This window comes from Elgaria multicarinata, chromosome 20 (genome assembly GCF_023053635.1).
Source record: "Elgaria multicarinata webbii isolate HBS135686 ecotype San Diego chromosome 20, rElgMul1.1.pri, whole genome shotgun sequence".
Taxonomy (NCBI): Eukaryota; Metazoa; Chordata; class Lepidosauria; order Squamata; family Anguidae; genus Elgaria; species Elgaria multicarinata.
Genome location: NC_086190.1, coordinates 7767453 through 7781224, shown reverse-complemented (window position 1 = coordinate 7781224; position 13772 = coordinate 7767453). Strand labels below are relative to the sequence as shown.

The following is a 13772-nucleotide window of genomic DNA, read 5'->3' as shown; positions in this document are numbered from 1 at the left end:
GTGAAAGAGCATCTCCTGGAGGTGATGTAGAGGTATTACTGGGCAGGATGGACAAGTGCCAGAGACCTGTCCTAAGGCCGCTTCCTACGCTGGACACAGGAGGGACAGTGGCTCAGTCGCAGAGCGCATGCTTTGCACGTAGAAGGTCCCAGGTTCAATCCCCATCATCCCCAGTTTAAAGAATCTCAGCCTCCTGAGAGAGTTCCCGGTGGTAATATGGCTTCTGGATATCAGAAGCATCTTGTGGCTTGCCCCTGGCACAGTGGCGCTGACTGGGTACGTTTGGGCTGCCTGCCTGCTTGCTGCGCATGGTTGAGCACCACACAGGCCAGGGAAGATGCGCCGAGGGGCCTAAGAAAGAAGAGCCCTGCTTGGTCAGGCAAAAGCTCCATCCAGTCCTGGATCCCGTTCCCTGTCCTGTGCATGCGTCCGCCGCTCCTTTGCGCTCACTCTCATGTGTCGATATGCACACGCTCGTCATGAGTGGAGCCCAGAGTGAGTTCCTTTTCCTGCCCGCTTCTCCCCCCTTGCCAGCCAGACATTTGTTGGGAAGTTGCCCAAGTGGAACTGGGAACCGTGGCCTGGTGCGAAGCCCATCGCGAACGAAGTTTTTTTTTTTTTTTTTTTTTTTTTTAAAGATACAGATAAATCTGGAGCACTTGGCAGTTGCGCAAGTGTGCAAAGCCAGACGCAAATATCATAGCGAGCGAGGGGAAGGCTCTGTCCCGGCTTGTCGTCATGGTGTTTCGGCCCTGAACAGCTGCCTCTCAGGAAGCAGGACGTGCCCGTAGCAAGGCTAAGAGGCCAGCACTTCTGGCCACAGGTACGCTCTGCACAATTTCCTGTGGCCCCTTGAATGGACACCCCGCTTATGGGAGGGAACAGCTGCAGGCTTCACCACTTCAGAATGACTGATGACGAACTGCAAGAAGGGACAGGTGTCTTTCTCTGCAGCTGGAAACGAGAGGACTTTGTCGCCAGTTACTGGGCCCTGGTCAGTCCCCTGGCAGCTTGAGACGGCTCTTGGCTTGACCCTTTGCTGCTTTGTCAAGGCGGGTGCCTCGGAGTAGCCCTTGCAGCATCCGAGCCCAGCTTGGAAGAGTTCCTCCACCTTGTGTGGCCTGGCCTTGGGCCTTGGCGTGGCGAGACACTGTGGGTCGTGTGCCGCGGAGCCTTGGGCGTCTGAGTGACTGTTGTTTGCACTTGAGGGATTTGAGACCTAAAAAGGAAAAGGAAAGAAAAAGAAGCCTTTAATTATCTGGGCAATTAATTCCACTCAGTATAGCTCATTGGGAGGGGGTAGACCCGAAGTCAATGGGGACACTTATTTAATGAAGTAATGATGCCAAAGGGGCAGCAAACCCTGGTGAATTCCTCAGCCTGAGAGTGGTGGTGGGGAGAGAATCCACCTGAATGAGGCCGGGGGGGGGGGAAGAGAAGAAATATGTGGGTGTTTTGAGGGGGGAGCCTTTGCTTTTATTGAGGCACAAAAGCTTCCAGAATTCCTCAACTTCCTCCAGGCCCACGTCTGGGAATGCTGCCCACAACAACCTGGTCTTGAGCTTCTTCATGTGATTTCTCCCCAGGCCGGGCTGGCGGAAGTCTTGCAAAGCGCCCCCCCCCTCCACCCAACACCCATCTCTCAGAAAGCTGCGCTTTTATCAGCAAGATGCCTGTCCTGGTCCCTTCAGGGCGGGATTGCATTTGGTCCTGGCATCTCCTTCGTCCGGGAGCGGGGCCAGCCTTGGCACCGGCATTGAACGCGGAGCCCGTCGCTGTGGGAAGGACAGGCCCGCCTGGCTAACTGGGCCGTGGGGAAGTGCCACAGCGCCTGCTGGGAAGAGAGCCAGGCTTGCGTCTGCCCATTCCCATCAGCTGCAGATTTATTTTGAATGCCGGGTGCAGCGTGCAGACCTGCAGATAAATACACAGGCAGGAGGAGCTCAAAGAGCTGCTTTTCTGAGCGCCGGCCCTCCACGCTGCCAGAGCAGGGCAGGCGGTCGAGCACCTTCTCTTGGCTGCCCACCGCTGACCTCCTCCGGGCTCTTCATTCTAACTGGAGCATGATAGAGTTGAGTAGAAGGGGTGGGCGCTTGGGAAGGCTTGACCGAACCACCAGTTCATCGCAAACACGTTACGCCAGGCCCGTTTTGGGCCCACGGTAATCCAAGCTGTGTTTGGGCATTTTGAGAGAGAAACCTTTAGCACGGATGGATGGGTTTGCTCCTGTAACTAAATGCCCTTATACTTGGTTTGTTGGTTGATTTAAAACCCATTATTGCCATTGGAATCCCCACCTTCACACTCCGCATGGTGGGTGCATTTGCATGAGAAATGGACAAATCATCTATTTCTGAGCCGTGCCACTTCTGCACATGTTCACTCATGTTTGTTCCATTCTGTTTCTGCATTAATCTGCAGGGTATTTTTTAGAAGCTGCATAAACCTTTGCAATATATAATGTACATCCTCTCAAAACACACCTTTCTAAATATGACTTCTCTCCAAACACACTTTTCAAAAAGGCGCTTTGATCATTTTATTTTCTGAGCCAATAACTGCATTGCAACATCCGGGGAGTGCGAAAGCCTCTGGGCCACTAAATTCTGATCCACGCACCAGAAGGTGCAGCTCAGCTCAGCCCATATCGTAATTCATGAGGATCGAATTTCTCAAGTGTCCCAACTTTGCACCAACCACTACACAAATTTAACTCGTCTTTTTTCATGCATTCATGATTTTGGTCACCAAACCCTGCCAGGAGAAAAAACATGCATGTCCGGAGCAGTTTCAGGAGTTTAGTGAAGCTCTCTTCCTCTGGGAAAGCAGATTTGGTATCTCACATAGCTCACAAGAGCTGTGCAGTGATTGGTTTAGAAAAACCACATGCCCTTGTGGTGCCATTTGCTGCCTTGGAAAGGGGATGTGGGTTTGAGAAATGGCTCTTGGTTTTGACTTGAACTGACCTGAAATCCAGTTGCTGTACTTTGGGGAAGGTTGACGTGCATTTCTTCTGCTGTAAGAATGGCTCTTGGTTTTGACTTGAACTGACCTGAAATCCAGTTGCTGTACTTTGGGGAAGGTTGACGTGCATTTCTTCTGTTGTAAGAATGGCTCTTGCTTTTGACTTGAACTGACCTGAAATCCAGTTGCTGTACTTTGGGGAAGGTTGACGTGCATTTCTTCTGCTGTAAGAATGGCTCTTGGTTTTGACTTGAACTGACCTGAAATCCAGTTGCTGTACTTTGGGGAAGGTTGACGTGCATTTCTTCTGCTGTAAGAATGGCTCTTGGTTTTGACTTGAACTGACCTGAAATCCAGTTGCTGTACTTTGGGGAAGGTTGACGTGCATTTCTTCTGCCGTAAGAGCAGGCCGACGGCGAAAGCTTCTCCTGCTTATTTCTCTTGCTTAGAAACAGGGTCAGGAAACAAAATGGTGATAATGTTGGCTTTGGTGAGAAGGTGGCGTCTGACTTGTGTCCCCCCCTCCTGTTCTTCTGCAGAAACACTGATGGACTCCACCACAGCAACAGCAGAACTTGGCTGGACGGTCCACCCACCATCAGGGGTGAGTTTGTGCATGAGGCAGAGCACCTGGACTTGGGGAGGGATTAGAAGCACTCAGAGTAGGAGGAAGGCCTTCTCGGCCAGCAGCATCTATCTCTGCTAGTCCCAAGGAAGGAAAGAAGGATCACAGAAACATGGAATAGTAGAGTTGGAAGGGGCCTACAAGGCCGTCGAGTCCAACCCCCTGTTCAGTGCAGGAATCCACCTTAAAGCATCCCTGACAAAGGGCTGTCCAGCTGCCTCTTGAAGGCCTCTAGGGTGGGAGAGCCTACACTAGAGTCTCTTCAAGAGGCAGCTGGACAAGCATCTGTCAGGGATGCTTTAGGGTGGATTCCTGCATTGAGCAGGGGGTTGGACTCGACGGCCTTGTAGGCCCCTTCCAACTCTGCTATTCTATGACTCTATGACAAGGAGAAGAGAGAGAATATGAATATATTCTGTGAATGCATATAACGAACACATATGCTTTAGCAAACAACCCCCCGCTTTCCAAATCAATTTCGGAGCCCCCGCCCCTCCTCCCCAGCGCTTGTGATGTAGAGGGAGAATGCATCAGCCCTCGCTGCTCATTTGCAAAATACATTCAGGAAAACCTCTTGGTAATTTCCTCTTGGAATGCTGTAAACTCATAGAATAATTCCAATAAGACTGACAGCGCTAATGAATGCAATTAGTTGATTAATTAACTTCATGGCAGATTAAAAATATGCATTTAATGGCGGGGTGTGTGTGTATGGGGGGGCACATTTCTGATGCCATTGTGAGAAGCAACTAGGAATCTTTCGTGGTTTGTGCATCTTGCTTAGGATGTTTTTTTAAAAAAAATTGTAAAGAAAACATGTTACAGTGTGGAATTTAGGCAAATGTTTATTTTCCCCAGATTGCCTCAAATATTACTGGAATTCAGATTTATTTTTTTATCCCTGTCGACTGATTCCAGTGTAGCTTGGTAAGTAGCTACGTGAACTGATTCACCCCCTTATATTCCTCCTCCCAGATAAGCAATCAGATGTTGTGAATGTCTTCCCAGAGGTTTGATTTCTTTTATTAAAATATTTATGTCCCTCCTCTTTGCAAGGGGACCTAATAATATGAAGGAAGATCCACAAATGTGTCTTAAACTGACAGTGACATAATGCACAGATGGAATCAACTAACAACTTATCAATCAAAACAGCAGCAGGAAACGAAAAACTAATAGTTGGCAGAGGTAGGGAGGATAGAGAAGACCAGGAAGGAGACCCCTTCGAATGCAAAGGGCCCTTAATGCCCACTGGAGTAACACAGCCTTTGCTTGTGAATCATCATCATCATCATCAGAGTCATGTAGGAAATGTCATCAATTTCAAGAAACAGTAGAACATATAACAGGATGTAAAATTCTGGTAGGAATGGACTATACAGACAGACACAATCCAGGTACAAAAATAATTCACCATCAACTGGCCATCAAATTCAACCTCATCAATCTACGCCATACTATACATACTATAATAGTCTGGGACTTGGGCGGCTGGGAACGCAGACTGAGTGCCGGAACCCGGGAGAGCGAAGGTGTACAAAGATGAACACACACACAAGCTGTTTAAAATAGAGTGGTTTACTGGTAGAACCACAACATGGCAGGAGCAATAGGCAGGGCCGAGGTTCTGTAGGCAACCCAGTGGCGGAGACCAGAGTCCAACAGGGCCCATGGTAGTAGGAAGTCCAGGGCCTATCAAAGGTTCAAGGTTAAGGTCAAACCTGGGTCCAGGGCGCAGTCCAAGGTCCGAATAGTCAAGGCGTGGCAGAGGCAAGAGAGTCCAGAGAGCAGTCCGAGGTCAGGAACAAACAAGGCTTCAGGAAACCAGGAACAGGAGCCAAGGAACAACAATGTTGCTGTGGCAAATGCTGGAGTCACAATGTGGGTCTTGAACAGCCCTGACTATAGCTGCTCCCAGCTGCACCGAATTACCCTATCATGAACTGCTGCTGGCCAGGGCCTGAGTTCTGCCAGCACTCTGCGGCAGAGCAGCCCTTTGAGCTCAGACCTGGATCCTGAAAGCACTCATCACTAGTACCTGATCCTGACACATACTCACGCGAAAGAATCTTAGAAAATGCAAATCATAAAATATACTGGAACAGAACAATTAATATGGACAAGACAAAACCTTGCAATCAGCTAGACATAACAGTTATAGACAAAAGAGAAAAACACACTTTCGTCATCGACATAGCAATACCTAATAACAAAAATGTTGTAGAAAAGAATGCGGAAAAGAGAGAGAAACATACACCAGTGGCTATGGAAGTTCAAGAACTATTGCAACAGGAAAAGGTCACAATTATTCCATTAGTCACAATTAGTCCATTAGTTGCATCACATAAAAAAAAAAAACACTATACAGAAAATCTTCAGAAACTGGGCCTACCAAAATACACACACATCAATGTCCAGAAAGTACTTAAAACAGGTTCAATAGTCAGGAAATTTCTGAATCAATAAAAGACAGCATGACTTGGCAAAGCCCATCATGTCCATCTAGAAAAACCTCCATGAGAGAGAAAAGAAAGATGATAACAACAACGACAACTAACAGAGAGATGATGGAGCAAACTCTACCCAGCAGGATGTTCCAGATCCTAGTTGTCACTGTTGAGAAAGCCCTGGATAAACCTTGCTATGTAATTCATATAAGAGGCAAACCCAGAGTAGATCTTTCAAGGAAGGTTTTGAAATGGGTGTAGGTCATATCATTGAATCCCAACTTCCCAGTCCATTGGCTCAAGGCAGTGATGCTACTGCATACTGACCCATGTGGGGAGGGTGCTCAGTGTAAAAGTGCGTTGATTTCATGGCGATGTGGTGCCACACACACACACCCCACACACCTGTTAGCGTACTTCAGTGAATCCCAGAGTAAATGTATCCCAGGGATGCATCCAGGTGAGGTTGGGAGAGCTTCACCTTCCTTTCAGCCTCCAATGAGGCAATGGATTAGCTAGGAAAATCCTCTTTACATGGTGTGAAGGTTTGAAGCCTACTGAGGCAAAGTAAAAAGGTCAGGTCTTAGAGGCCTAGGTTTTTCTCTTGGGAGGGGGTATCCCTGAGAGAAATTGTTTCATTTCTCCAGTTAAGTTTCGTTTCTTCAAGGTTGAAACAGTAGTTTCTGTTTTGGGGAAATAGGGGTAAAAGGAGAGAACCACCCAAAGAGGGAGAGAGAGCAGAAAAAGATGAGAGCATGAGGAAGAAGTAGTAGGGAAAAGCCTAAATGCAGCTAGGGTAAAAGGCTTGTGTTTTGCAACTTTTATTTTCTTTTAATGGCTTTGTATCACTCAGCTCTATGGACTAAATACCTTTATTGTAATATGCTTGTTTTACTTTACTAGTAAACGGTTGTGTTATGCCACAAGTATCTGGAGTGTCACACCCTTCATCTAAACCCCACGTTAAAGGGGAAGGGAAGAAGGAAGGTGGGCACTTAAGGAGGGATAGATCCTGAAGGAGTTGCTCAGGGGATCCAGGCCATAGAACAAAACCTGATACATGGGTTGCTGGCTGAATTTCCAGCAGTTGGTGAGCAATGGGTTGGTGTATGTGCTGCTGTGACTGATGTATGTGCAAAGCACTGGTGACTTTGGCCACAGCTAGACCTAAAGTTTATCCTGGGATCATCCAGGGTTCGCCCCTGCCTGAGCACTGGATCCCCTGTGTGTCACCTAGATGAACAGGTTTGACCCCTAGACGATCCAGGGATAAACCTTAGGTCTAGCTATGGCCTCCAACACGTCACAAAGCAGGGAAGCAGCTTCCGTTCGTCTCTTAAACCCTGCTCAGGTGTTTGATGGAGTAGTTAACAAAGACATGAAGGCGCTCTCTAGAACCCACCCGGCTAGCTCTGCTTTTTAAAACAAATCACAAACTGATGCAGAAATGTGGCAGAATGAGTTTAATAAAGATTTTATTAGTTTTCCAAAACAAAATCAACCAAACTAACAAGAAGAAAAAGAAAAAAGGGAAGTAAATAAAAACAAAAATACATGAAGTTTAAATCTAATTATTGACAGAAGGTAGTATATTTAACATCTGTTCATACTTTCCCCCTTTACTTTTCAGACCGAGATATAGGTAGAATCCATAGGCTGCATAAGAGGTTTTATTATAATTCTTCAATATATTAAGTTTATATTTAGCCTCTTTTCCATAATCTGAGTGAAGGCATTGACAGATACTGCTGTGTATGTCTTTGATCATTATATAGAATAAAGTCCTGCCATATTTTATACAAGTCAGATATTTTGCCTTTGCCTTTAGCTAATTTCAGTTGGCTCGTCAATTTTTTTGCCATGGCTATTTGCCATAATTCCATATATCGTGATTTCAGTCTTAAAAATTCTACAGTTTTCCAACTTTTAGCTGTGACTGAACTTAAGGATGAATTTAAGATTGGGAAAAAATGAGAATTTTAAATAATAATATAAATATAGACGTATGGCCTCTCCACTGGGTCACAAATGCTGGGCAATTTGGGTTTGCATGGAGGAAGTCCTACATGCATAAATCCGTACACAAATAGGGGCCCCTCTTGATTGATGCTGGTCCCATGTCACCAAGGGCATTATTGGGTTTAGTCCTGTCATCACCTATACAAGCTGGGATTTGATTCTTGGCTCGCCTACTCACTAGCTATGCTTGACCTGTGGCGAGCAGCCTGGACAGTCAGCATCCTACACCAGGCAAGCAGACGGAGCGTTGGGCCTCGGAGTCCCAAGTTCAAATTTGGCTTCCGCCATGAACTCATGAAATGTCTTTGGGCAAGCTCTCATTCTCCCAGCCTCAGTTTTCCCCATCTGCAATATGGGGATAATGAGACGGGGCAGTTGTAAGGATTGCAGCAATCATGCACGCAGAGCACTTTGAACACTCCAGTTATCTGCTAAGCATTGCTACTCTCGTCATTGGGAGCCTGGCCAGCAGTCAGTAAACCTTAGCAGTTGGGTCATGTTGATGGAATTCATCTGGCAGCAACGGCTACAGGGAACTAGCAGAGTGTGAGCTGGGATTAATTAGCCAGAGAGGAAGTCTGGAGCAGAGAGCAATGAACAGGCAAGCGAGAGGGCGGCAGCTGAGTGCAGGAGGCTGTAGGGAGCACATCTATGTGGGCCACAAGGAGCAAGGCGGTGCTGGTTGATAAAACCCTGGCCTTCCATGTGCAGGGGCTGCTCGGGAGTTCAGAGGAGCCTTTGCAAAAAGAGGGAGCGTGAGGAGACCGAGGGCCCAGCTAGTTCAACACCCTACTGCCCATGGTCACCAGCCATGCGCTAGGGATGTATGAGAATTTCATTTCTGCTTGCAAGACTGAGCGGGGTGGGTGGGGTGGGCATGCCGTGTTTGCAACCCCGTGTACGGGGAGGAGAATGTGCATGCTGAAAATGTTCGCGGATTCTCAAACATGTGCTCGCCTTCAATTTGTGCAAGTTCCCCCGTTCGATTTTGCACAAATGTCCATAATGCGTCGATTTTAAAATCACCCCTGCAGCATTTTTCTGAGCTGCCTGTCCCAGGCTTGCGGATGGCATTTTCACATGGTGTGTGTGAGGGATTTGTGCTAATTTGCACTTGCACCAATGGAAACTGCCACATTAGTGCAAGCGCACGCTTGTGCACATGACCTAATGCGGATTACTGAACAGCTTTGCAAATTTGCGCACATTTGGGAACGTTTGGGCAGCTTTCACATTGCATCGCTGTTTGTTTGGAGCAATTCCCCTGTTCACACAAAACAAACAGTGGTCGCGAATGTGCAAATCGAGGGGAGTTGAGCAGCAAGCTGATGTTCTGAGAACCTTGGTGAGCTCAGACGTCGCTGGTTCCCCCATCTCTATCAGGTGCTCCTGTTAGGAAGCCCACCAGTGGGGCACGGAGGCAACCGCTCCTTCCTGCTGTGTGTCACTAGCGTCTGGTGTCCCGGAGTCTACGTTGAGCTTCCATATCACGGTGGATAAGAATACGAGAATAGACCTGCTGGGCCCCACTCCTGCCCAGTATCCTGTTTCCCGTCATGACCAACCAGATGTTCCTGGGAAGTTCTTTAGTAGGGGGATGAAGGGGAGCCCAGGTCTTGGACCTGCCGTGGCATGCTGCACTCATCGGCAGGGTTTGCAGCTGGCGTCCCAAGGCAGGACAGGCACTCGAGTGTGGCATGCAGAAGCGTGCTGTACGGGAACACTGGTGTCCACTGGCAGGCAGGATGGCTCCAGCACCTTGGGAATCCATACTAGCCAGCACCCAGAAGTGCCTTTGGCTCTGTTCAGAAGACACCTAAAAACCTGGCTTTAACCACCGTAAATAAGGCAAAAAGCCTTATTCACTGGCCCGGTTCAGAAGAGACCTTAAACTACGGCTTTAACCATGGTGAATAAGGCTTTTTGCCTTATTCACTGTGGTTAAAGCGTTGGTTTAAGGTGTCTTCTGAACAGGGCCACCATGTTGAAACCAGGGATTCCTGGAACCTACCACAAACGGTTGTGGGATCTGAAGGGTTCGGACTCAGGTGAATTGAAGGTACACATTGGATTGGAACTGGGGCAGGGTTGCTCATCTTAGCTAATCTAGTAAGACCTACACCACAACTACCATTGACACATCGCTTGCTGTTCATTCAGTAGAGTCATGGTCCTACTTTTATTTATTATTATTTATGTATTCATTGCATTTACATCCCACCTTTTTTCCTCCAAAGAACCCAAGGCTGCGTACATAATCCTCCTCTTCTCCATTTTTATCCTCACAACAACAACCCTGTGAGGTAGGTTGGGCTGAGAGTCTGTGACTGCCTCAAAGTCACCCAGTGGGTTTCCATGGCCACGTGGCGATCAGAACCCGGATCTCCCAACTCCCAGTCCAACACTTTAGCCACTACACCACACTGGCTCTTTTACCCTGTCTTCTGGGTCTTGCCTCATCATTTCTCGGGCTCCAGTTACAAAAGTGCTCCCCGGCTTTTGCTCCCTAGAAAGTGGCATTCGGAGGTATACTGCCTCCCCCCATGGGGGTTCCACTGAGCTACTAAAACTAATTGATGAAGCTAGACTTGACAAGTATTAATCTGTCTACAAGCAGAACATAAAAGAAGATCATGGATTTTTATGCCCCCCGCCCTTTTTTTTTTTAAATCGTGTGATTGCTTTGATCTCGTTTTGATAATTTTCTCCCTTAAGCCCTTTTTGGGTAGAATGGTGGGATGCAATTTTAGTCTGAATTAATTAATTAATTATTGTGGTCCATCATTCTGTTTCCCAGAGCGACCTGCCCGATTGCTTCTAGGAGGTCCACAAACAGGGCATTATAGCAAAAGTGCTTCCTCCCCTGCTGTTGCCATCCCCTAGCAACTGGTATTTAGCGGCACACTGCCTCTGGCTATGGAGGCTCGATTTAGCTCTCAGGGCTAATAGCTGTTGCTAGACCTCATCCTCTTAGAATTTGTCTAAATCTTTTCAGAATGGAGAGCGGAGGACTGTCCTGCCGCCAAGGCCTCCACGTGCTTCCTCTGCAGAAGTTTCCACAACATTTGTTGTGAAGCCGGAAAGCACATTTTCACACTGAGTTGTGAGTTCAATGTACAGCATCTCATTCACCAAGCACTATAATTTTCAAAATTCAATGCTGGGCCAAAAAATTGCAGAAACGCAAGAGAGCATCAACTGGCAGGTGAGCATCAGCCGTAAGATACAGATTTTCGTACACGGCAGAAATGAGAGAAAATGAGTGCTGTTATTTTCAGGCTGAAGACAGACAACTAGTCTTTAAGGGAGTTGAAAGCGGAAGAGACAGTGACAAGGTCTGCCTAACATTTTCTCCTCTCATCCAAATAGCATCTGTAGTCCAATAGATTTTGTAGGTACCTTAAGTGCCCAACACCCTATTTGACCAGAGACAATAATGCAGCAAAAGAAATGAGCGTGCCACCAAATTTATTTATTTATTTATTACATTTATATACCACCCAATAGCCGAAGCTCTCTGGGCGGTTCACAAAAATTAAAACCATGAGGATCATAATAAAACAACCAACAATCTAAAAACCCAAATGAAATGAAAAACCCAAAGGAATAACAATATTATTATTATTATTATTATTATTATTATTATTATTATTACTACTACTACTACTACTGCAGCAGCAACAACAACTATTGTGCCATGCACGTACATGGCACTTAACACAGAATAAAAGGACAGGTCCCTGCCTCAAGGGGTTTGCAATCAAGTAGACACTATGGAGATGACAAGAGAAAGCAGAAATAATATGCCATTATTTCAGTGACATGTATATAGGTAACAGATGCTGTGTTGCATTCTGCATGGGGCTGCCTTTGAAGATGGTTCAGAAACTTCTGTTGGTTGAAAATGCTGCCACCAGGTTGTTAATCAGGGCTTGCAGATTACTCATGTAGTCCCTGTATTGTACCATTTTCATTTGGTTGATCAAGCCCAATTCAAAATGCCTGTCTTTCGCCTTTGGCTAGACCTGTCTCTCGGCCTTGCCCTTCTGCAGGTTAGGGTTAACATGGAGCTATTCATAGAGGTACAACCGCAGTGCCCACCAAAGGATCTCTCTAAACTGGGTGAATGGGCAACAAAATAGGAAATGCAGTTCAGTGTGAACAAGTGCAAAATGATGCACATTGGAGCAAAAAAAAATCCTAACTTCATGTACATCCTCCTGGTGTCTGAGCTGGCAATGACTGGCTGGAAACGAGACCTTGGGGTCATGGTGGATGCCTCAGTGAGAACCTCAGCCCAATGTGCAACAGCTGTGAGAAAAGCAAATTCCCTGCTGGGAACTGTTAGAAAAGGGATACACAATGGAATTTATTGCACTTATATACCGTCCCCATAGCCAGAACTCTCTGGGCGGTTTACAGAAATTCTAAAATTGAGATAAAAACGAGTATACAAAATTTAAAATTCTAAAACACAGAACATACACACATATAGCATTAAAAACCATTAAAAAAACTAAACATGTGGGTGATTAAGATGTGCTGCCATATGGTTAGGCAAAGAGGAAAGTCGTAACCTGGCGCCGGAAAGATAGCAGCGTTGGTGCCAGGCGAGTCTCGTCAGGGAGATTGTTTCATAATCTGGGGGCCACCACCGAAAAGGCCCTGTCCCTCATTGCCACACTCCAGGCCTCTCTCGGAGTAGGCACCCGGAGGAGGACCTTAGATGTTGAACGTAGTGACCGGGTATATTCATGTCGGGAGAGGCATTCTATCAGGTATTGTGTTCCCAAGCCATGTAAGGCTTTATAGGTCAAAACCAGCACCTTGAATTGGGCTCGGAAACATACAGGCAGCCAGTGCAAGCGGACCAGAGCAGGTGTTATATGGTCGAACCTTCTGGTTCCTGAAATCAATCTCACAGCTGCATTTTGCATGAGCTGCAGCTTCCAAACCGTCTTCAAGGGCAGCCCTACGTAGAGTGCATTGCAGTAATCTAACTTGGAGGTTACCAGAGCATGGACAACTGAAGCCTGGTTATCCCTGTCCAGATAGGGGCGCATCTGAGCCACCAACCGGGGTTTGTAAAAGGCACTCCGTGCCACTGAGGTCACTTGAGCCTCAAGTGACAATGATGGATCTAAAAGAACCCCCAAGCTATTTCCTTTATTTAAATCTGTAATACCACCACACTTGGAATAATGGCCTCAGAATCTCAAAGGGGATATTGTAGAGCTAGAAAAGTTCAGAAGAGAGCAACTATAAGGATCAGGGAACTGAAGCAACACCCTGTGAGGAAAGCTTGCACCATTTGGGGCTTTCTGGCTTAGAAAAAAGGCAAGTAAAGGGGGCATGTTAGAGTTGTGTGGAGAAAGTGGATACAGAGAAGTCTCTCCCCCCCACCCCACCCCACTCTCGCCATAATACTAGAACCAAAGGAGCTGAATGGTGGAGATTCAGGATAGGCACAAGGAAATACTTCTTCACACGGCGCATAGTTAACTTATAGGAATTTGCTGCCACATGATGTGGTGATGGCCACCAACATAAAGGGGGCTTAGACAAATCGATGGAGCATGGCTATTAGTCCTGAGGAAATGGGCTACCTCCAGGAACAGAGGTAGTGTGCTACTCAGTGCCCCTTGCTGGGGAACAGTGGGGGGAGAGGGCCTATTGGACCCATGCCCGGCTTGTGGGCATACCTGAGGCACTAGATT

At 47.0% G+C, this 13772-nt stretch overlaps 1 protein-coding gene across 1 annotated transcript in view; it reads left to right on the top strand.

The window, feature by feature from the left end:
- The window catches only part of EPHB2 (EPH receptor B2), a 130628-nt gene that overhangs the window by 29082 nt on the left and 87774 nt on the right, over window positions 1-13772 (top strand). The window contains exon 2 of the mRNA XM_063145377.1: window positions 3504-3568. Coding sequence (XP_063001447.1) covers window positions 3512-3568 — 57 coding nt within the window. The 5' untranslated portion in view covers window positions 3504-3511. The remainder of the gene's footprint in view (window positions 1-3503; window positions 3569-13772) is intronic.